We start from the raw sequence: 25,003 nt of genomic DNA on the forward strand, positions 1-25,003 counted from the left end.
TCACTGTATATTTACATTTTTTACTCGGCAAACATGAATCTTAGTAGTCAATTATTAAGACACCTCTACGTAGTAGTCAGAATTATATTCATTCATATGTGATTGCTGGTTCAAGGAGCTGTTTGTTATTTTTATCCTCATTAGGCAGTCTACACGAATAGTTGTATCCAGAATGATTTTTTTTGTTGAATTGTGTGACATTTGTTGGCTTGTAGATGACAGTAGCTACAAAAAGAAATGTTGTGACATGATTCTCATTAAGGTAAAACGTTGCTATCGGTCATCAGTTATTCGTTTATCTGAGAGAAAAATTATAACCGCTTGTATCCCCCATGCTTAGAATTCACATTCTGTTCTAGAAATATATGAGGTTGTAAATATTTGTCAGATGAAGCAATTTCTAATTTAAGAAAGAAAGAAACCCATCATGTCATTTGTCACTTGGGGATGGGAGCTGAAAGATGACTTCCAAAATGAGTTTCAGATGGAGAAGAACACTCAGTCAGCATTCCTCATTTTAATGACTCTCAAATGACAGTGAAAATTTGGTCTTAGAGGGATTCTGATAACAAAAACACATTTGGAGTTTTGTTTTTAGCAGTTGGTGAAATTCTTCTTCTGTATCAATAGAATATATTATTTCTAAATATACTTTTTGACCCTGTGACCTGTGAGACTAAAGGCTGCGTAATGGGTCACCATGTAGGCTTCCTACTAGTATAGCAACACTCTTTGCATTACGATATACATACAATATTGTGATATTTTCAAACGATAATGAGATAGGTAATATCAGCTTACACTTACTGAAAGATGATTACAAATGATTGATGATTACAAACTTCTCTGGGATGATTACAAACTTCTCTGGGTTGTGTAACTGCTTGATGGCTTGATGCTTAAGCTAAGTGGTAGCTGTGACAAAAAAAGACCCAGGAGTGGGCGTCTTGTTTAGGTTTTTTTTGCTTGAGAACTCTCAAACGTACCCATTCCTCTGAAAAATATCAAGATGGAAAGACTACAGACTCCACAGAAAAACAGGCAAATGGTGAGGAGAGAGGCCTGACTAATGCTAACATTCTGCCTTCATTCCTTGGCCTCGGATCTCAACAAGCTCCACAGAGCTCCTACAATTTCCATTTTTCAGAGTATCACTGTTTGTTCTTGGTTGGGATGAACCCTAGAGCTTGTCAAGTTGCTGGGACAGCGAGACCTCAGGTCGGTCACCGTTGGGGTTCTCTCTGGTCTCTCGTACCCCCTTGGTTTAGTGTTGGGGAGGGGGCTTGCATTGGCCTGGAACTTGAGAAACATGTGTGCTTTCTTTATTTTCTCTGGCCACGGACAATGACACATAAAACCTCCTTAAGTCACCCCTGTCCTTTCCCATGAGCTGAGGAGCCACATGAAAGGAGCCTATTGGCTGCCTGCGAGGCCCAGAGATGGAATCCTTAAAAAGCAGGGAGACTTTCCTTTCCTGCAGAGGATGTGGTGATGCTGTGGTTTCGTTAACCTGCAGAGGGACAATGTCCACTCTGCTTAGTGTTATTTTGATCTTCAGAGCTGTTACAAGCGACCACATGCGCGAACAAAGAATTATGACCTCTGAATAATAACATCCTGTACCGTATATATCTTAATAGTTTCCAGACTGCTGCCACTGGCTCAGGACAATTTATGAAAACTTGCCTTGCAGATGAACAACTCCAAAAGAGATTGTAATATGACACTGTGGGGTTCTCTAGTTATGATTAATCTCTAGTCTCCAGTTCTCAAAATTCTCCTCAATACTGCAGCATTGCCTTCAGTTCAAAAAGTTATTGTCTCACGTGCACTATTTCGACAAAATTCCTACTTTCTGATAAATTGTATAAACTTTCATTTGGAATTGGCATGAAATGTGTGCAGTTTTCACTACTCTTGTATTTTGGGGTATTTGTAAAAGTCCTTATCATTCCCAACGGCCATTTACTATTAATGTATCTAACATGCCTGTTACTGTCATCATTTTTACAGACGACTTTGCAGATGAGGAGGAAGTGCAGTCCTTTGGCTACAAGAGGTTTGGTGAGTAAACAACTGTGCTGGCTGCAAACACAAGAGCACTTCTGCAGCATTGTTGATGACAACATGTTGAACTTGTTAGGAGAAAAACAAAAGATTTATTATGTCAAAAGGGTAAAGCAGGCTAAAAGTAACAAGGGGTCATGTCCTGGCCGCCATCGCAGCTGTTTAAAGGAGCACATGCTAACATCATCAGGGAGATGAGTGCGCCAAAAAACGAGGAGAAAAGGATTTTGCTCTGACATTTCTCCTGCTTTGTTTTGAGTTCACGTCTAACATTCTTCAGTGCAGGTTTAGAATACTGACAGATTTATATGTTATGTGTGCATGCCTATAACTTGAATGTATATCAAAGCAGTGTGAGGTGCTTCTTTTGCCAGAGATCTTAACGCACACACTCAAGGGCCCCGACTCCATTGATTTCACCTTTTAGCCCCGTCCCTGAACGAGAGTTGAAACGCGGCAGTTTGCAGACTGACGTCTGAAAGAAGGCCTATCTCCTGACTGATCTCTCTAAGTCAGTGCTCTCTCCTGCAGCCAGTAGAAGCTAATTGTTTGAGCTAATCCAGGTTCTGAACAAGATAGGATCTAACACATTTTTAAGAGTCTGATCCAGGGAGACAACTTTAGGGTGCTAGCTTCAGTCAGTTAGCCTCCCTTTGTTTGAACTGCTGAAGCAAAAAGCATCCCACAAACTTCCAATCAAAATGGTGTTTCCTCTGATGAAATAGAATGCTTTTCAGACTAAATTTAAGTATCCAAGATTTCTTCATAAAACAATATGAATTGGTCTTCTTTCTATGGTGCATAATAAAGGATCATTAAAAGTACTGGGCCTCCCACTGACCCGTTGTAGAGACCAGTCATAGGAAGTTTATGGCTCAGCTCAGTGACATTACTTGTTCAAGCGTTTGGCTTTTAGTTTTGTGTTTCCCGGACCTTAGCCACGTTTTATTTAAAGTGGCGGTGCTCCATTTGCTGACTTCCTAGAGCGGATTGTGTTAGCTTAGCAATGGCAATTTATCTGCGTGGTAATGCTAATTCATCACTCCTTTGGTCTGTATAATATCCACATGATCCCCATGTATACAAGAGGAATGAAGCTTTATTATGACTGAACTAAACAAAAGTTATGGTGGAGGCAAACTACAGTTGTCCGGGAAAATTCAGAAAGGACCATAACAATGTTGTTTTGAGGTTTTCTATAGACCAATCATTCGTTTGGGGTAGCTATGCCATTGTCATTGACATTCTTGGTCAGTGAACAACAATAGTGGCCATTTCTGTGCTTTTCTGTAATGTTTTTCTGTTCGACTGAGCCCTGAAACCACCAAACCAAAATCAACAGCTGAGTCAAAAAAGGAAAGCAACACATGGTTGTGCTTAAGTTTTTAACTCAGCTTATTACAATACATGTGTCTGTTCTGGCTCCATTTTTTTTTTTGTCTTCCCTTATGGCCTGTTGAAGTGCTCTGCTGAACAGGGTGCAGGGTCCCTAGGTGTGCAGTTCTCCTAGGACCGGATTCATACTGTAGCATTGTTGTGTGGGCAGCTTTATTATTTTTTTAAGTTTTAGTTCATTATTCATTATTTTTCTTAAAAGGCAGTCAGCGAGTTGTGCTCATTCATGTCAACCCTGATCACAGTGAAGTTGGTGGAATGTTTATACGCTGGCACAAAGCACACCACCAGAGCGCACAGGTCACCACTGAGAACCTCTTCTCAAAATAAAGACCTGTCTTTATTATTAAGTCTGTCACCCAAGACATGGCAGCCGTTACCATAGCAGTGGGCCTGGAAACATCTGTCATGCAAACACCTTAAAAATCCTGTCAACTCTTTGCTTGGACAGGACATAAGGCAGCACCTCATTCACACATAACTGGCAATGCCTTCACACATGCTCACACATGCGCTCTATGACAGAGGGCTATGAGCGATCGCGCTGCCCGGTTCTTCGACCTCGCTGCGCATCTGCTCTGCGATAGGTGGGCCCCTGTTCCTTCGAGTGAGAATATCCCCATCTTGCAGGGGCGAGCTGATCTGTTTCTCACGAGTGAAGGTGCAGTGAGTGTGAGCTTATGAAGTCGGTCTGGTTTTGCGAGGAGAAGGGAGGGCCTGGTCTCAGGAGAGGACAGATCTCATAGGCCCCAGCTGAGTCAGCACCGAAGGCCGCAGAGAGGAAGTGGTGAGACGAAGGGCCGTCTGCCCAAAGGGTGGGTACCCTGCCAGTGGAAACAAGGTGTCCCATAGCACCTCCTGAGCGCCTTCCCCCTCACCATGCACGCTGTTGTGCGGAGCTATGGGAAAGTAGAGTGGAAAAATTCAAATCCTGTCCTACTCATCGAAAAAAAAAACTCCCGAAAAAACCCTGGACAGACTTGTCATTCTAGTCAGCCCTTTTAGTTTTTCCAGATTTCACAGTGTGCTCTGAGTTTGATGTCTCACCACTGCGCCTGGCACTGACAGGACTAGAAGCAAGTGGATTTTGTGGTTGGGCGTTGGGACAGGGTGTACCCTCACACGGTTTGGCTCCAGGGGAGCTTGGGGGCAGGTATGATTGGAAAATGATTACAAAATTGATTAGCAGATGAACGGTGTGTGTGTGTGGGTGGAAGGTTGGTGTTTGTGTTCATTGGGGGTTCTGTTCCAGGCATCATCTCAGAGGCACCTCTTGCACTGCTTTGCCATTTCCCAGTCTGCTAGGGGTTGCCAGCAAAGATGTGCAGGGGACCTTCATTCTCCATGGTTTGCCTGTTAGACAAACAGCAAGTGGTTTTAATTTGAGTTTATTACTGTAGGAGAATGTTTTCAGAACGCTTGCTTATTGTACCCCCCCAGGGCTTTACAGGCACTTTTGTGCTTTATCGTTCTGATGAAATATTACATGCTTGTGTTTTCAATATGGAGAGGAGACACAGGGAGATAGATTTAGAAAAAAAGTTAGAGGAAGGAGGGAGAGAGGGGGATGGAGAGAGAGAGAGAGAGAGAGAAAGAGATAGATAGAGGAGAAAGAGAACAGGCAGAGCGAGACTGAGAGCAAGAGACACAGAGAGAGAGAGAGAGAGAAAGAAAGGCAGACAGAAACAGACAGAGAGCATGAACAGAACATTTCGTTTATCTCAAAATGCCACCATGTCCCTCAGGTTAAGCTCTCCCTTCCATCCGAAGAGCTCTTTAGCCTTATCTGGGGCCATCTGTCTTCATGATCAGGAGAGTGGTACTGGAGGGTCTGCGAGAGGACAGGGTGTTCTTTATGAAGGCAGATCCAGGCCCAACCAAGGGCACAAATCACAGCAGCAGCCCAGCAGGAGGTTCGCCGAGCAGACCATGAAGATTCTGGGGGAGAGTGTTGGAGGGGAATTGGCCAGGGTCAGAGCCGGGTCAAGCCGGTGGAATTTGAGTCTTTAAAAGCCCTTTTGAGCCGATGAGGGGAGGCTCATGAAAAGAAGGGGGACAAATATGAGCCCCAACAAACAGATGTTTGGATCCCGGGCTAGAGTTGGGGCTTCACGCTAATAGCCGAGGGCTTTTCGGAAGACCTGAAAGTATGCAGGCTGAAACGGTCTAGGCCAGGCGGTGCAGTGCGTGCCGAACGCTGACCCCGTAACATCTGGTCACTTGACCAGCGTGAGCCGCTCTAAGGCCTCGTCACAGATACGGCCGGAGCGGGATCAGTTACACGGGTAGGTGGTCGTAATGCATCAGGGGGCAAACCTAAACGTCACTAAACATCTCACCTTAAGCTCACATTGGACGAGTATAAATACAGGCCGTAAAGCGGCCCCCTCGTCTGTAACCCAGTACGTCCGTCGGGACTTGCGCCGGCCGCCACCGGCTTGCCGAGCCGCAGCAGCGTTGGTTAAGGCCGTGTTTCATTGACCGCTCGTCCACAGTGCATGCGGGACCCCCCCGAGGGGATGCTCTCACCCACAAACATCACCCCGTGTAACAAGGCGTCATGCGATAGGGTGTCTCGCTAGCATGATGGATGTCCCGAGCACCTCTCCTGCTCAGCGGGACTTGGCCCCCGTTCAAAAACAACACACATGTTAGTGATGGAGCCAGACCCTTTTTTTTTTTTTTTTTTCGGGGCCGTACCAATAAAAGGCTGCCCCAAAAGTGCTGCACTGTGTCTGATATATTAATGAAAGTCTTTTGGCACACGAGACGTCCAAAATCAACTCTCGGCTTCCTGTGCTGAAAAAAAAAGGAGAAAAAGAAAGATGCGTAGATGTGTTTTTTTCTTCCCCCTGCGCGCTGCTCTGATTCAAAGCCCCTGCTGGCGATCGCATTTTCGGAGCTGGCCAGCACAGAGGCACCGGGCCTTTGTTTCTGGCGCTGTGATTATTTTGGCTGTCAGTCAGGAGGCCTCACGGTATTTTTCTTGCTCGTGTTTTTTTTTTTTTTTTTCTATTGAAAGAGCAGTACATTAGTGGAGGTGCAAGAGTGCCGAGAATAATTAGACCACACTTACGGTTTGTTTGTTCAGCTTTTAGATGATCTACACAGTATGCATATCACCAGCGTTTCATTTCTCAGTCCGCTCGCATGCCTAGACCTATAGCAGACTGCAGACCTAACCCTGGTCATTGTCTTCATCACCTTCATGCGATATGCATTGTCACCCTGAGTTCAAATGCCTGGAAACCCAATGGGAAAACGGGGAAAGAATAATCGAGGCGTAAGCTTCAATCATTGGTTTTAATGGAGTTGTGGACTTTTGCCCGAGTTCAACTCTGTCTTTATCTCTGCATCAGTGATGGAGCTGGCCAGGGGGGGCGGTCAGCCTGTTGTGGCTGTGCTTGTAATGATTTATTAAACTGTCCCACTGTTTACATTAAGACCAAACTCCCTTTAGTAGTGTGGCTTCCCTATTTACATTCCAATGACAGTGTTCATCCAAAGCCAGATGAAATACTCCCCCCCCCTTCCTCTTTTCTGTCCAGTCATCATTGGTGGTGTTTGTAAATTGAGATGGACATGGGCACTAGGCTGGTAGATTAGCATGGTGAGCTGCCGCCAAGCCTTCGGTTTGGAGGCCTGTCTGTCTGTCTGTCTGTCTGTCTGAGAGAGAGAGAGAGTGGCCAAGCGCTGTGGTTTTATTGGCTGCGCGAGGTGATGATGCCTGTGAGTGCTCTCTGGTGGCTCTGGCTTTTGTCAGGGTGGGCCTCTTCCTCTCTTCCTCTCTCTCTCTCTCTCTCTCTCTGTCTGTCTTCCTCCATCTTTCTCCATCTCTCCGGTAAAGACAGACCTCCAGCGAGATGGCTGTTGATTGCTGAGTCGGAACCCCAGTCTCTGCGGTGGGCCACCCACCGGCTAAGGCACCGCTAGCCGCAGCAAAGCCCTCGCTCTCGCCTGCAGCAGCTGGACCAAACACTGCACCAGGCACCAGCCAGCAAAAGGGGGGCTCAAGGACTCCAAACAGAATTGGCGGTTTTTAGTCTTGGATGTCAACAATGTATTGTGGAACAAGAACATATGCACTTTTATTTTTTTGGGGGCCTGTAAAAAGTTTTATATTCTGCAGCTGCTCTTGGGTGCTGTTGTGGCAATGCTGTCTCAGTTTGTCTCCGTTTAGCAACAACATTCATTTCAGTAATCCTATGCCACCACGGTGTTTGTACTCCTCGGTGTTTATATGCAGTCAGGGATGCTGCAGCTCAATCCTCCTCCTCCACCGCACCAAATCTGAGACAAATAAAACAAATTTAGTTTAGAAACAGTGGCCATGGTAACCCAAACCCTGCCAATGTTTTTCCTGTGGTGTGTGTGTGTGTGTGTGTGTGTGTGTGTGTGTGTGTGTGTGTGTGTGTGTGTGTGTGTGTGTGTGTGTGTGTGGAGGAGGAGGTGGGGGGTGGCATGAAAGTCTTAAAATTAAAAATGACTCATAGTTAGCAGTTCCAGTGTTCTTACTGTAAGAGCCCAAAACTCTTTTGTGTTCCTGGCATGTGTGTCAGGCCAGGCCAAGCTGTGGGGTGTCAAACCAGATGTGGAAAACTGATCAGTTCATCCTGTGTGATGGAATGTCTGTTTTTTTTCAAACGATGACTTAACAAAGTTATCAATGGCACAACCGTCCACTGACAGGGAACATGACTTACACCTAACACTGAGCTCTCTCCGTGCCAGCTCATACAACAAACACGCTCTTTTGTTGTTCTGCCTTGTGTCAGAAAACACAAGTGATTTAAACCAGGAGCGGTTGTGCTCCCTTTCAGTTAGGTCATTAGCAGAAGTCCCCTTGGTCCAAAATAAACTTCCCCCCCCCCCCAGACGTTAGAGAAGTGTAGTTTTCCTTTCTTCATAAGCTGTTCATGCAGGGCCGACGTAGTGAGGTCTGGAAGGAGAACAGATGCGGACTGACTGGTATTTGGTCCAGCTTAAGTAAGAAGTGCATCTCTGGACGAGGTCTTTAGTCGTCCCAGTGGAACCTGTGTGATTGCACCAGCATGTGCACCCCTGGCCTGATCAGTTCACCAGTATGAGGTACCGTGGCTGGCGTGTGTGTGTGTGTGTGTGTGTGTGTGTGTGTGTGTGTGTGTGTGTGTGTGTGTGTGTGTGTGTGTGTGTGTCTGTGTGTCTGTGCGTGTGTGTGTGTGTGTGTGGAGGGGGGTGGGGGTGGGGGGTGGGCAGGCATGTGTTCCTGCTTTCCTGGAAATGACCTCATTCTATACATGCCAGCCCTGAAACACGCCGGGGAGGAGCCATTGCTGGCTCTCGTTCCTGCAGGCCAATAAAATTAGTTTATGGCCCCGCGCGCTGTTGTTCGCAGCGCATGGAACGTGAATGATGGTGGCACGCAGAGGATTTCTCACCGAGCGAACTCTCCCCACCAAGTCCTCCCTCCCTCAGCTCAGTAGGAATAAGAAAACTGGCCTGGGGGAGCAGGCCGGGACACGGCGCGGCGGCGCTGCCAAGCTGAGAGCTAGTGTTGCTAGCGGCTGATTTTCATTTCCTCGCGTTAGAGCAACCCAGTACCGACGCGCTCCGCTGTCGTCACATCACATCTCGCTGTTGTCGCCACTCGCTCTCTCTCTCTCTCTCTCTCTCTCTCTCTCTCTCCTGGGCCAGTGAAGTCTCCAGCGATGACGGAAACGTCATGAGGGGCCGATGCAGAGTCTCCGGGGCCCAGGCCTGGCTCCCGGTCTGGTGCTAATAAGAGCCGGGGGTGCTCTGATCTCTGATCTCTCTCTCTCTCTCGCCCGGGCCAAAGAGATGACGAGATGCAGGGGTTATGTGCTTACTCAACACCACTGCTCTGCTGCAGTCTCTCAAACCCAGGCTGGGTTCAAACGTTTATCAGTCATGCACTTGCAGCACATTCAAGCACATCAGTTTGCTCGTGACTGGTAGTACTTGAGTATGACATAAGTGATAGATAACAGTGTCAAGTGATAGATAACAAGCGGCTATGTGTGTAGTGTGTGTGTGTTAAGGGTGTGTGTGTGTGTGTGTGTGTGTGTGTGTGCTTGAAGGAACACATGCATTTGTTTGTGTGTGTAGATGCGTGTGTGTAGATGCGTCTGCGTGTGTTTTTATGCATCCCGCTGTGAAGCCCAACTGTGCACCTCTGACTCTGACTTGTTGATGCAGGTGCTTGCGGAGCAGCTTTTAGCGACTGTGTTATTTTGGAGCATGCTGTGAACATTGTGTTCTGTGTGAAATGGGGAATGTGCTGTTATGGGCCTCGGGTTTTGTTTGGGATTAAGTTTTGGAATGTTGATTGTGTAATTGGTGGAGTGTGTTTATTAGTGATCATCATCAACAGCTCCATGGGAGGCCTGCGCCACAAAACTATTTGTGTATAGTGGGTGTAAGTGTGTAAGCAAGTAAGTAAGTAAGTAAGTAAGTAAGTAAGTAAGTAAGTAAGTAAGTAAGTAAGTAAGCACATTAGATGATGTGCATACCAATGCAGTGCAGTGTAATACAGTTATTGTGTATCTTATCAATGTCTTTTGTTTAGCCCCTGGACAGAGTGACATGTTTGTGCAACGATGTGTATAGCTTCCCTTCTGCTGTCATAGCAACATAGAAAAGTGCCCTCTAGTAGCTGCTCGTTGCCTGCCAATCTGCCTCATCTCATTTCTCTCTCTCTCTTTCTCTCTCTTTCTCTTGCTCTCTCTCTCCAGATTTAGACAAATGATCCATTTGGCGTTTTCTGTCTTAAGATAACATGGGACAGATGGAAGCCTCAGACACAGCCATCCCCACTGCTGCTCGTCATATGTGGCCTCTCTGTCTGTCCAAAGGGTTATATCTGACACCAAGAGTCTGACTGGGCCCTCACTCACGTTTGAACAGTCATCAAGCCTGAATACTTGACATTGAATGCATTTATCCCACTCCAAATCAACAAAGGCACTTTTCTTACTGTCATTGTGCTATTGCGGTTTCTCTGAGGATTGCCTGTCATGAACCCAAGAACTTTTAGCAGTCTGATTCATATAGAATGAATTCTCGTTTTCGTTCTTTTTTTCTCTCTCTCTCTCGGCGCATGGGCTCCTCCATCACATCATGAAACAATTGGAGCCTAAAACAGGCCACACGTGGGCCAGTAACTGTGCCAGGGTCCCTGGTAGGGGCTTACTGCCTGTTGCTAAACTCACGAGAGGCGGCTTTTATTTTCCCCCCTCCGACTGATGTCATGAGTGTGTGTGTGTGTGTGTGTGTGTGTGTGTGTGTGTGTGTGTGCGTGTGCGTGTGTGTGTGTGTGTCACCAGGAAGAGTTGCAGGCTATGAGTGAGTGATGTGTGCAGCGGAGCTCTGACACGGCCCCACATTGGGTTTGTTAGAATTAATATGAAAAGTTGTTTGGCGTGAAGCTGAAACGTTAAAAACAAAGGACCATAGTTTCTAGCCACGAAAGCCTGTAAAATATGTGTTTGTGACTGAGATCTTTAAAAAAAAAAAAAGCAGTGAGACTGCTCCTTGGGAGACTTCAGTCCTTAGACAACAGGGAACAGAAGTTTGAGATGTTTTGATTAATAACTGATCCTCATCTTATGCTACTCACAGTGCTATTCTGAAGTGGTAGCGACCACACTTGCTAAGTCATTGTGCATTTCTCATATCTTTCCATATTACCACAACTATTTAGCTGACTCAGTTTGTGAAATAGCTTAGGGGTCTCCATGAGAGTTGATGCACAGCATGCAGACACAGGGCTACAATAAAGCATCTCCTGACTAGACACAGAGGTCACACGCGTTATTAGTACCCCAAGCAACAGCGACCCCCCCCCCCACCCCCCCTCTCCACAATCTCTGTTTTTTCTGCATGCTGAGGAAGTCAATTCTACAAAGGCCCCATTAACCAAAGCATTCCCCCTGCATCCAAATTGTAAAACGAGCTGACATTTTAGATGTTTGCTCTTGCATGCCTGGCATATAGGGTGATGTATCAAATGTTCTCGTACACCCTTTGATTTTTTTTTTTTTACCCCCCTCTTTAATAACTACCAGATGGGCCAGGGATCGTGCCTAGTTAAAGTGTCATAAACCTGTAAGCATGTGAAAAAAAAAATGTTAGCCTTGCATGCTATTTGTGCTCAGCAGTTTTTGCAGACAAGGGCTTTTGGGAACATTGTAACGTGGTAGTCTGCCTCTGCGGCCCGTCCATCCCTTCGAGAGTGTTTACTTGTTAACATTCCTTGGAGACATTGTTAATGGACGGGTGTGATTGGGCCCATAAGGGTGAACTCCGTAAGGGAGGATGGTATGTCTGTGCTGCACGTTATTCATATAATAACAATTTAGTTTCCACGAAGCACTCAAGGGTTTCATCTATCCGTGGCTGATGTTGAGGTGCGACTGAATGAATGTTTTGGCAGTGTATGTGCCCTGTTTAATTTCACTCCACTGAGTGAGCTCCCTGGGAAGAAGGTTAGTGTTTCTGTTCAACATGAGAGGGCGAAGAGGTCCTGTTGTTACTAAGCAACCCAGCTCATGAAAGACCCCTTCTGCTGATTTGTGCTGATACTGTGTCTCTAAACTCTGTTGGACTGTCCTGATTAATATCTTTGGGTCTCAGATGCCAGAGAGGTCGTCCCATTTTCATCTAATTTATCTTCCACGACGGTTCAGACTTACCAGTTATTTACCTTTGCAACAGTCTTTGTCAGATTATCCTTCAAATCATCTCGTTACTCTTCACTGATGGTAAAGTGGAAATGTATGTATACGTTTCTCCCTAAACTGTGTTTAATTAAACCCATTGCACTTTGCATTTTCCCACTGAAGTGCAGATTCTTCTGTTGAGGGTTTTTTTTTTAGCAAGAAGTCATATTGTAGTTGTAGCTGCTGATGTCATTAACACTTTTACAGGGTATATCTGAGGTGGCCACAGATCTGTAACTAATTTACATAAAGTTATAAACAGGAGCATTTGCAGTTTTTCTGTTGTCTGTGGCTGTGTGTGTGTTTGTTCAGTCTGTCAGATTTGAGGACTGCATTACACAACCCATCGGGTTCAGATACACTCTCTAGAAGTCATCAAGACTTTTGTACTTGCAAAAACTGTCCCTTTGTTGCCATGGAAATTTCCACCACCAGCAAGTTTGCACAACAGGGGCAGGCGAGTGAGGGTCTTATTCCAGGTACACGAAAGAGAAGAAGACGAAAGAAAAAGCACAGAGGAGAGGAGAAGTACAGGAATTTTCTTTGACCGACTTCCTGAGCTCCAAATGAAACACAGCTGTTTTACAGGCATCGGTGTTGGCCTCTGCTGAGCTGTACTCCCCCTGCCTGTGTGTGTGTGGATGTGTGTGTGGTGTGTGTGTGTGTGTGTGTGTGTGTGTGTGTGTGTGTGTGTGTGTGTGTGTGTGTGTGAGAGAGAGCTGTACTCCCCCTGCCTGTTCACCCACTCACCCATCCCTACTCCCCTCCTCCCACGAGTCGTGCAGATCTCTCTCTCTCTCTCTCTCTCTCTCCCTCCCTTTCCCTCCCTACCTCATCTCAAAATATAACCCCCACATCAGGCAATGTTGAAAGATTTCGACACAATACAATTTCCCTGTTGCACATACCAGCCACCTACTCACCCACACACATATACACCAAACACCAACACAAATCATTAGCACTGTCTTAACCACAAGCAGATACTTTCCTCCAAATCCCTGTGTTATCAGATTCCAAAAACGTCTTCTTGCTCTCTCTCTCTCTCTCTGTCAGTTCTGTTTTTATTTTTGTGTAGTCATGCGACAGTGAGTCAGAGTTGTGTTTCACCATACCTCAGCCCCCTTGGAGGGGCCGAGTCTGTTTATTTACTCACTGGGAACTTCCTGGCCTAAACCCAGCCACTGCAAGCTGGTTGACCGGCACAGCCTGGGCCACATTCTACACTCTCCGTTGTTGAACTCCATGCCTCATTGTAAAAGGTCGAGCTACAACCATCCACGTCAGGGACCCAGATGCTGCTCTCTATGCAGGCTTTGTTTAATGTGCGAAGGCCATGAAATGTGTGTGTGTGTGTGTGTGTGTGTGTGTGTGTGTGTGTGTGTGTGTATGTCAGTTAGTTTATTTGCTGTATTGTTAAACATGGGGTGTGAGATTTCTTTGCGTTTTCTTACCTGTATGAAGGCTGACGAATGAACCGTGAGGTTTAGTCAGTCGTATAGAACACACATCACACGCAGAGCTGTGGTTTAAGTATTCGCATGTAGAAGATTTTTTTCCCCTCTTTTTTTTTCTGAGGGGAAGTTCCACTTAAATATATTTCATTTCCTGGAATTCTGGGTACATGTAAAGACAGCCCCTTTTTGCTAAATGGATTTGGATCTCAGCAGCCAAGAAAACCTATGTTACTGTTGTGCACCATTACAGCAGACAGCTGGCTGATGAATCTCAACCATGATGAGGGAGAATGTGAAGCAGGGAACATACATTTGCAACTTGCTGATGAGTTAAATGATCACAAACTTAAGACTTGAAAAAAGAAAGTAAGAAATGTATATGCATCAACTGAAACGGAGGGAAACAATTACATGAACATGAACATTCTCTGATAATGAAACCAAAATGGTTGATTTTAATGTTGATTAGAAGCCTCTCTCTCTCTTTCTCTCTCTCTCTCTCTCTCTTTAAGCTAGATAAAAGCACACTGTACTCAACATGTACACAACTGTCCCGTGGTTTGAAGGCCCCTGCTGCTTGTTTATGTCCTGTGTGTTTGTTGTAAGCGACATATAGATTAGCACCCCCCCCTTTTTTTTTGGAGGGGGTGGCTCTCAAGTAGGTAAGCCCCCCCACATAGCTGCTGAAACAGGGCTGCTGACTGCCCATCGCCAAGGGTCCAAATGTTCCACATCCGGGGCTACGCCTGGGCCCTTTAAGGCGACTTGACTGCAGTGTTTACACAGATGTGTGGGTCCGAGAAGGGGCTCCCCTTATGACCTGTCCCCTCAACCCCAAAAACCCCCACCCCCCCATCTCTCCTGTGGCTTTCATTTGCGCCATGCTGGGTGCCATGCCTGCCGTAGCGGCCATCTGGTGATGAAGTCCATGCTGCCTGATTAAGTTAGGTACGAGGAAGTCATGTGAGGATGTGATCCCAGCTGTGGAATGTCTGGCTGTGGTTTCGGAGAGATAGCGGGGTCTGGCCGCGTTTATTTACCAAACCTTAGCCGAATTACCCACAGAGCCACGGGGGTACGTCTTTGCTCACTGCTGGATGGGGTCTCATTGGATTCAGCTGCAAGACATTTCAGTCCTAACCCAGAACAAAATGTCAGCACCCGGGACTGTGGCAAGTTCTTCCTAACAAAACTGATTTTTCCGTGCTCTTTTTCCATGCTCTTATTTTAACCTCAATGTTAAAAATAAACATTGCAGATTTTTTTTCCCTATTGTGCATCACAGTCTTTACGCAAATCAAGACCCGCCTAACCACATTTTGAGTGTAGCATAAGAATAGTGCAGAACTGGCTGAGGTCAGCTAGGTGCACTGAAGTAATGCACATTAAATGACTCTGCCATCACCATAGAGATTCCTTCACTGTATACTCCTGACTAAGCAAAACAAGTGAAGGGCCCCTTTACTGAAACCATTACAGTATTTCACAAGGGAAAAGGCAATGCTACTCAAAATGACCTCCCCTTAGTTTATTGTCAACATAGTTGCCAAGTTGTGTTGCCATCTCTTGTTCACTGCATTATCAGCATGTTGTTTTGACTAATGAGGTGAGTGATAGTAGCTGAAATTCAACGTAGGATACTAACAACAAGACACTGTCCCTGAATGCTTGTGTGTTTTTTTGTTGTAGGGATCCAGGAAGGAACTGAATGCACTAAATGTAAGAATGACTGGGCCTTGAGGGCGGCCATTGCTCTACTATACGTGCTGTGCGCTCTGCTGACCATCGCCGTAGCAGTACTAGGATACAAAGGTAAGGAAAGATAACCAAACCAAATTTTTTTGGTTTGTTTTCCTTTCACACACCCTTGCTACGTGAATCTCAATTAATCTCTTGTCTGGACTTCAAAGAGTAAAAGACATTTTCAACAATAAGGAGAATGTAAACAAGAGACCGTGGCAGAACTGTTCCAGTGATTCATGAAATGTTATGTTTTGATAGCAGAAGGAGAATTTTTGCTGTATGTTTATCCTTCAGCCAGCTGATACGTATCACAGATGAACTGCAGCTTGTCAGCACAAGTGCTTTCTTATTGTCGGATGTCCACCCACGCATCCCTGTGTGAGTTTGAGCCAGGGCAGCCTACACTCTTACTACAGAGACAGGAAATGTGTAATAACAATATCTCTATAGCAACCACAATAGGTTGTATTTTGACATGCACTATAATGAGCACATGAACTATACACATGCACTATAATGAGCACATGAACTATACACATGCACTATAATGACAACTTGTAGATTATATCTGTATAGTAAAAGCATATGCATATGGGTTGATTCATTGTGTGCTTGGAAGGGGAAAAAACAATAGTAACTGAGTCTGAAGTGCTTCCAAAACACATTTAGACTGGGGGTGATAATCAGGTGGGAAGTCCACACTCACGCACTATTCATGATGTGAAGTATCACTTAACATTCCGACCCAGATCTCCTTCTGTCTCTCAATCCATATGCTTTTGCGTCGAGATGATCAGAACTGGGCTCAGAGTAAAGCTTCACCGTCCACATCATGTCCTTGATTTAAATCCAACACACATGTTTCCAGTGCTTGCTGAAGGCCCTAATTTCTACCAGATGACCCCGTCAAACAGACTCAGTGAGCTTTGCATGGCAAACCCGCTGAAGTGCGGATTTTATGCCTTGGCAGCAATTTGTTGTCCCTAGGAACCACAGGTTGACTGACAAATGGGGCATCTATCCAAGTCGTTTTGAGTAATCTGTTTTTTTTTAATTCAATCCGATGGTTGGCATGTGCCATTGTTCTCTCTGACTGTGAGCTGAGATGGGATTCTTCAGATGATCACTATCACCCTTGATATCCTCTGCTTTAGAGGAACTATAGGGAGCACACTTACCTCAGAGTTTCACATTTTAATGTGGTATTAGGACAATAAGTGTCATGACTAACCATCACTATGGCTTATGAATGAAATTAAAACATTACGGAGCACTGAAATAATACAAGGTGGTTAGACGTGCTTGCTAATAGGGTTGTGATCGCAATTGTGTTACGATAAGTTGAGTTGAGGATAACCGTTATGGACCTGGTTGGTCTCTAAGCTCAACTTCAAAATAGCCCTTACATCTTATTATACAACGGTGTAATACTGAGAGACAGAGAGAGAGAGAGAGTGAGAAAGAGAGAGTGAGAGACTGAGAGAGAGAGAGAGAGAGAGAGAGAGAGAGTCTGGGGGAGGTGGCCTCCCACTGTCTATTCCCTGGGGGGAGGCTGAGCATCCAGTCTTTGAAAGTGACCTCAGTGTTATGTTTCTTCTCAGTGCATGTTATTGATTTGTGTTTGGTTACACAAGTCTTGTCCACTTGGAGCCACGCTCGGATGCGTGTAAGCTTTGTCTGTCTTTGCCAAGCATATCAAAACACTCAATTAAATACCAAAATGAATGGAGCAAGACGAATATAGATCAGAGAATAAATCAGGTCGTTTAGCATTGAGTCAGACTCTGTGCCGTGCCATATAAAACATGATTGTGTGTAAGAGACTACATCAAGCTACACAAGGTGGTTCAGGTTTAGTAGGACACCTGAAACATGTAGTACCTATTTATAGTCTTTGGGTCTTCATGTTAATAGAACCCAGTGCACTGATGTGCTAATCTTAGAACCAAAATAAGACATTCCACCGTTCTAGCACCCTCTAGTGTTCATGCTGTGGTGTGACACCTTTTGATCAGTTACTGCCGTACAGAAACATTTGTGTAGCTGCATAGTGTCAGAGTCTCTTGAATCTTGCCCTAAATATTACAGCTGCAATCCATAAATAACAGAGCTGCTATCAGCAGAATTGCCCTGTGATCTGAAGGAACATTCCATCCTGTAGATTGCTTTGAGGTATGACTTCCATGTTGGCAGAAACATGCATATAAAGCAGCTCTGGTGCCAGCAAGACTGGCGGGAATCACCACTGTGGGCTCAGCAGACACTCAGACAGTCACAGACCCCTCAGGACCCACTCTGCATTCCAAAGGAAATTAAGTGATGTCTATTTCCTGTGTGTGTGTGTGTGTGTGTGTGTGTGTGTGTCAGAGGTGTGTGCAAAAGGAGGTCATGACAGACCTTTCCAACATAGTGTGCGCATTATCCAAAAATCCTTTTCATTTTGTCAAGAGTGCTTCTTCCTATTTTGTTCACCAACGATTTTGACTCAAATTATGATCCCTGTCCTCCCCAGTGGTGGAAAAGATGGACAATGTATCAGAAGGCATGGAGAATTATGGAGGGAAGATTGTCGCTGTAGAGACAGACCTAAAAAAGCTGGGTGAGTATTATCTAACCGTCTACATTCCACCGAGGTTTTACATTACATATTTTTAGATATCAATCAAATCAAAATATCAATCAAATGCTTTTTTTTATTTAACTCCCATCCAGATGACCAAACAGGTGAGAAATCTGAAAATGCCACTAGTGAATTAATGTCCTTTAAGTCGGACATTCAGATGTTGCAGCGGCAGCTGAATGACATTGCCCATAGGGCGACTAGTAACCAGGCAGCTCTGGATGAACTACGGGAAGTGGGCGAGGACATGCATAGCGGCCACATCACCCTGCGGGGTCTGCTGGACAGCAATGCCAACACCATCCGCACTGTGAATAGCACGCTGACTATGTACAGCACCCTGATCAATGGGCTGAAGGCGGACACGGAGCGTCTGCACACGGGTTTGCAGGTCCAGATCACAGAGCAGAGCCGATCCACGGTCAGCATCAACGCCCTCAACCTCACGCAGGCCCAGCAGAGGAACCAAATTGGCGTCCTGCAGAGGTCGGTGGAGGACACCAGTCAGGCCGTGCAGAAGCTGAAGAATGACTACCAGGGCCTGCAGCAGACGGCCCGCCAGACCAAAGCCGATGCCGACTGGCTGAGGGAGAAGGTGCAGAACCTCCAAGCTCTTGCCGCCAACAACTCGGCTCTCACCCGATCAAACAGCGAGTCTCTGGATGATATGGGCTCTCAGCTTAACAGCTTGACAGAGCAGGTTCAGAATGCCTCGACTGTAACCGAGGCTCACGATCAGAGCTTACGTGAGCTCATGGATCGCCAGCGTGACCATGGCAACGCCATCTCGGCCAAGTTTGACGGGCTGGAAGCTCGCCTGGACAGTCACGAGAGCGACATGGACCGCGTGACCGGGAACGTGAGCTTCACCACACAGCTGCTCGGAGCCATTAGCACTGACCTGAATGGCCTGAGGTCCTGCTCCGAGACAGTGACTCGCCACTCAGACCTGTTGGCGGGGCTGAACAGCAGCGTGGCCGAGGCCCGAGCCGACGGGTCTGAGCTCCGAACCCAGCAGGACGAGCTGACAGCCAGGCTGGACAAGGAAGTGAGCAGCCTCTCCTTAGTCATGGAGGAGATGAAGATGGTTGACACCAAGCACACGCAGCTCATCACCAACTTCACCATTCTTCAAGGTGAGGAACAACTGGGCTTGTCAAGAGTATCTTAAAAGTATAATGTAGTATCCAGTGAGCATACACGTTCACTTCCATAGTGTATCATCAGGATCAAACATACACGTTTGTTTGTTTCAGGCCCTCCTGGACCAAGAGGCCCTCGGGGTGATAAGGGACCTACAGGCCCAGCAGGAAAGCAAGGAGTGAAAGGTGACCTTGGGGACAAGGGAATGACAGGATCACCGGGAGTAAAAGGAGAAAGAGGTCCCCCTGGAGTGCCAGGTGTACCAGGACTAAAAGGGTCGCCTGGATCCAGGGGAGGGCCTGGAGCCAAGGGTTCCAGAGGGTCAGGAGGCCGCGCTGGACCACCCGGTGAGAAGGGAGAGCCAGGGGCCTCTGGTCTGCCAGGGAGAGATGGACAGCCAGGCCCCCAGGGGCCCCAAGGGCCACAGGGACTCCGTGGACCAGCCGGGGCTGAAGGTGCAGAAGGTCCACGTGGGACAGTAGGCCCCATTGGCCCGCCTGGACCACCTGGGCTGCCAGGGTTACCTGGTCAGATTATACCAGGCCCGGTAGGACCGCAGCAAGTCAAGGCTCCAGAACCCACAGAGGTCCCGGGTAAGAGTAGAAATAGGATTGGTGATGAATAAGTAGTTCTTCATTAGAACAATGTGCATGGTGACAGGTGCATTCCAGAATTGTGGTTTTGGGTATTTTAGTGCTATTCATAGTACTTATTTAAATATTGATTTCAGTCTCACGTTGATTAAAGTAATTCTACCTCAGGTGTTTAGTATTTACAATTCTGTCGAAGACAGTTTTATAACTATCTCCTGAAACTGCCTTTGTTGTGAAAGTTGCTTAGCTGCAACTAAATGGAGTAAGAACATTTGGACGTTAAACACCAGAAATGTATTTAGTAACTTTAATAAGTAAATTAAATTAAATGAATGAAAGGGTAGCTATTATAAAACATTTGCTTGACTTCCTTCATGCTATTTTCCTCCTGAATATAGGAAATTGACATCAGAATAACCAAGTTACAAAAAAACGATCTATTTTTACCAGGTTGCCCACTGCAATGGAGGAACTTCAGAGACAAATGCTACTATGTCTCATCTGGAGCAGAGAGACTGAATTTTGATGAAACTAAAGAACATTGCACTAACAATACATCTTCCATGCTCATTATAAATGACAATGCTGAGCAGGTACAGCAAAATTAAATCTCAAATGCATGAATTTGTGATTTGAAAATTATTTATTGTAGAATGTCAAGTACCAATAAGATCACTCTTAATAGACTTCAAGAGGTCATTGCGCACTAAAGAGACATTGTACCACGGAAGTACTTTCAATCATTCACATCTTATCTGCTTTCACACACAACTGTAACATCAGTGATACTTTCTTTTAGCAATGGATACGAAAGCAGATTGTAGGGAAAGGCTACTTTTGGCTTGGGCTGACCGACAGTGAAGAAGAAAACATCTGGAGATGGGTCGACGGGAGCCTGCCAACTTTGACGTGAGTTATCATTATTGATATTTGATCTGTGTATCCCATCCACCCCATGATAGAGGTAGCCATTCACAGACAGTTAAGCAGTGAAAACAAGTTGTCTTATATTGCTGTACTGGATTGCAGTTATTATTACCTTGGATTTGAGAGCATAATGATTCAGTTGTTCCATGAGCTGCCATGTGGCAATGGCATGATCTGTACCTGTCTGCATTGCTATCCTGTCTGTTGAGTTCTATGTGGCAATGGCATGATCTATACCTCTGCATTGCTATCCTGTCTGTTGAATTCTATCTCCAGAAAATGGAAACTAGGCCAGCCTGACAACTGGAGCCATGGTCATGAGGAAGGGGAGGACTGTGCCGGGCTGATCCATGAAGGCAATTGGAACGACTTCTTCTGCACTGACCGGATTGGTTTCGTCTGTGAAAAGGACATTGAGAGTAGGTTATGCGTAACATGATGGGAATCATCAAATGAATCACCCTGTTTAATATGCCATGGATAACATTGTTAAATCCTATTCTCAAGTAACAAACACAAATGCATGAAGTGCTGTGCATTCTTTTTCTTCTTCTATATTATTATTTACATAATTTGTTGCTTAATTATTTGCAAAAATGGACTTTTTTAATTGTAATTTACTTTCCACAGCACCAGTTCCAGTTTTATAGCATCCATTCCAGAGTAAGGATGACACATGGGATGTGGCAATTACAGAGACTGAGTTCCCAAGATGTCTCTCATCGCTTTCCTTACAGAGCTAGTGCCAGTGTTACTGTGCCAAAAGACACTTTTAACCTGACAGACAGGATTGTGAGCACCTCAACAAAACTCCTATATTTTTATATGTGCAGACAAAATGTATCAAGCTGCCTGTCACTAGGTACACTGACAACTGGTCATGTAAAATGTTCAATTCATTTAAAAAAGATTTTTAAAGTGAAAAAAGCTGAAATGTACTGTAATCATATGAGTGTAAATACTTTACAAACATACAGTCTATCCTATTTCATAGGTAAAATCATATATAGCAATCATGTTTCACATTCCTGTGCAATAATGAGGCTTTGCAGTGTATTTAATTACGTACATTAAGCTAAGCAATTGATGCCATAAGCTACAAATCACCCTCATGATTTAAACAATATAAATGTGATCTAATCAAAGTGAGCAGAATTGCTGTTATAAAAATACATTTTTGATTCTTTGGAATTCAAGATGACCTATATATATAGTGGCCAAAGTATAAAATAACCATACGTCCTGACACATATACCTATAGGCCTATATGTCACCATACTGAAATGTTGTTTGTTTAACCTTAAATATAGTTGTCATTTTCTCAATATTTTTCTATGTCTCTGATTTACAGTATTTTGGTTTATGTAGCTATAATTACCCTTAGATAAGATGGTATAATTTACCTTTTCAAACCCTTACATAATGTTGGCCTCAGGTACATGTATGTGTGCTTTAGAGTTGTCCTTTTGTCAGCAGTTAATCAGGTGCAGATGGATAATTCTACATCCTCAGTTTATAAATAAAATGAAAACTGTCATTTGTGTTGGTATTTGTGTTCTTTTACATTAACTACCCTACACCCAACAGACAGACCAACTGACATAAAATGTTGATAAATAAATACCACTCTTGTAATATTAACGCTCCTTGTAGGCTACTGGTTTTGTGATATGTTTCTTGATAACCTACAGCGACACGTGTGAAGGTAGACTGTCATATGACCAAGTCACCTGATTATCATGAGAGATTTTTTTTGCCACGACAGGCCATTAAACAATATTGTCGATTAGGATAACAACGAAGAGACAATCACTGACAGACCTGAATTTAATTTAATTTATTTCAGTACATTTTCCTTTAGAGGAATTGCTACTACCACAATACACTCTAATTTCCCAGGATACACTGCTGTTTACTGTCGACGGAGTGACAGTGATCCCAGAGAGGGCTCTGGTGGTACTGAATGCGAAGATAGCTTTCCTCTATGTGGATGTAGGGGCAGCACTTTTATACTATGTAACTGTATGTATTTATTGCCAAAAGCTGACGGTGAAAAGGCAACAGTTAGAAAAGGATACAGTTACATGTTGTTTTCGTTTCGGCAATGCCTCTCTTCACGTCTAACCCCTTTGACCAAGATGTTGGTAAGTTCAGTTCGCTAGCTAGTTTGCTAACGTAATACTAAAACGCTAGCTGTTTTTGACCAACTAATAGTTGAGTGACTAATGTTTACAACTTTAGCTATGGAACTATGATGGGTATTATTGACCTGACATACAAACGTCATGTCAGTATGTGTTATTTCAGAAACGGACAGAATTACATTATGTGCACGACGAAGTAGTACTGTATAAACATAATGATAATGCATTGCATCTGTGGTTTCAATGCTAAGAATACGTCGTTAGCCCGAGGTAGCCAGCTAACGTTAGCTCGCGTAGCAATATCCAATCACAGTAAGCTTGTTGTGTCTAATTTATCCTCTCGTGAACAGTGAAACACTCACTAGAATTTAGCGAAAGAGAAATGTAAGGGTTGCTCTCCAGGTGTTTATTTGTAGTCGCCAATGCGCAGTTCCTTATTCAGCTGTGATTTGAGTAAGTTAAAGTGCTATGGCAGACACAATGACGCTGCACTTGTCTCCGAGATAACCAACGTTACTTCGCCAGCTAGTTAGCATTTAAACTATCTTTGCGTGCTAAATTCACCCTGACAGCCTTTTAACTTACAGAATTAAGAATGGCTTGATCGGTGTCTTATTGCGGAGTATATAACTAATTATCTTCGAACTAACTGGACTGGTTGTATACGTCTGTCTTACGCTATGCGTCTTGGTGTAGCTAACAGCACAAGAACGTAATAAATAGCCTGCTAGCAAGCAAGCTGTTTAGCCTTAGTGGTTTCATTGGATGTAACAATGTAACAGTCTGCATCATCAACAGGGGCTTCAGTGTAGTATTGTACGTGTACATTATATGGCCATGCAACAAACATCGGCATTTTTCATGCAGCTATCAGAACGGAATATCTGAAAGCCCTCTTATTGTATGTATCTAAACGGCTAGCTTTATTGTCTAAATAGCCATCAACATCGCAGTCAGTCACATCATCAATATGATGCTATCTTAGATAGCTGCATCATTGCCTCATGTTTTAATGCCTTCCCTTTCGCCCAAACAGTAACTTTGTTTATTCTGTTAATGTTCAGTAGAGCTTGATTATCATCAGTGAGCCCTATTGGTCAAGAGTCAGTCTCCGTCTTAGAGAGGCGAGCAAATCATTCCTCTAGTCCATCCTTCCTCCATCTGTCTTGCCTTAGCCATTGTAGTTGTTTACATTGAGCACGATCCAATGCTGCATGTATCTTTTCTCCTGCAGAGAAAGCGACCAGTGAGATGAACACAGCAGAGGACTGGGGCCTCATATTGGACATATGTGATAAGATTGGACAGTCGCGCACAGGGTAAGTATAGGTCATGGGAGGCAGCCTGCTAAATTGTGGGGAGGATGTTTGTATTCAGCACTGACTTCTTGTCGTCTCTGAAGGCCAAAAGAATGCCTGCGGTCTATAATGAGAAGAGTCAACCACAAGGATCCACATGTAGCCATGCAGGCATTGACGGTAATGAGACTCAGAAACATGACGTTAGTTATTATGGCTTTTTGATGGCATGATGATGCATTATTTTGAGTGCTATATATCATTTCACAAAATTCAATTAACAGAGAGTAGTTTGAATCTTGTGTCTTGAGTGAGACCATGTCATCATTTGGTCCGGTACACAGTGTTGTAATTCACCGATCACTGTATATCACTGTAAATCGTGCTATATTATGTTGTTTGAGTGGGCAAAAAGCGACTCCTGTTAAAACACTCAAATGTGGTATGTTTAACAACACTATTGAAAACATAGGGTTTGTTTTGTAGGAATTACATATCCTATTTATTTATTGTATTTGCATATCATATATTGTCCTGCTGTAAAAATTCTACAAAAATTCTACAAAATGTCTAAATGAATCGTCATGCATCTCCCACTCAGCTACTAGGTGCGTGTGTATCAAATTGTGGCAAGATATTCCACTTGGAGGTCTGCTCAAGGGAGTTTGCTAGTGAAGTCAGCAATGTCTTGAATAAGGTAGTCATCTCTCTCTCACACACACACACACACACACACACACACACACACACACACACACACACACAGAGTATCCACTGAAGATGTCCACTCCACTGTCATCAACACATTGGTCAGTGGAACTGTTGTGACACTACTTCTGCAGGGTCACCCTAAGGTGTGTGAGAAGCTGAAGGCGCTCATGGTGGAGTGGGCTGAGGAC

General features: G+C 44.7%; 2 protein-coding genes across 2 annotated transcripts; both read left to right on the plus strand.

The window, feature by feature from the left end:
• The first annotated feature begins 1,638 nt into the window (after window positions 1-1,638).
• Window positions 1,639-22,199, plus strand: colec12 (collectin sub-family member 12). The gene is made up of 9 exons (XM_042706335.1): window positions 1,639-2,064; window positions 15,326-15,448; window positions 17,892-17,978; window positions 18,092-19,135; window positions 19,256-19,735; window positions 20,186-20,328; window positions 20,535-20,644; window positions 20,939-21,081; window positions 21,293-22,199. Exons 1-9 carry the CDS (start codon window positions 1,896-1,898, stop codon window positions 21,310-21,312), a joined length of 2,319 nt encoding a protein of 772 aa, XP_042562269.1. The 5' UTR covers window positions 1,639-1,895; the 3' UTR covers window positions 21,313-22,199.
• Window positions 22,200-22,301: 102 nt separating this feature from the next.
• Window positions 22,302-24,997, plus strand: LOC122131691 (signal transducing adapter molecule 1-like; the record flags this gene model as incomplete). The annotated part of the gene is made up of 5 exons (XM_042706336.1): window positions 22,302-22,806; window positions 24,041-24,125; window positions 24,209-24,284; window positions 24,706-24,801; window positions 24,947-24,997. Coding segments are annotated over exons 1-5 (348 nt in total), but the record flags the coding sequence as incomplete, so codon positions are not given.
• Between the last annotated feature and the right edge of the window lie 6 nt (window positions 24,998-25,003).

This window comes from Clupea harengus, unplaced genomic scaffold (genome assembly GCF_900700415.2).
Source record: "Clupea harengus unplaced genomic scaffold, Ch_v2.0.2, whole genome shotgun sequence".
NCBI classification, from domain to species: Eukaryota; Metazoa; Chordata; class Actinopteri; order Clupeiformes; family Clupeidae; genus Clupea; species Clupea harengus.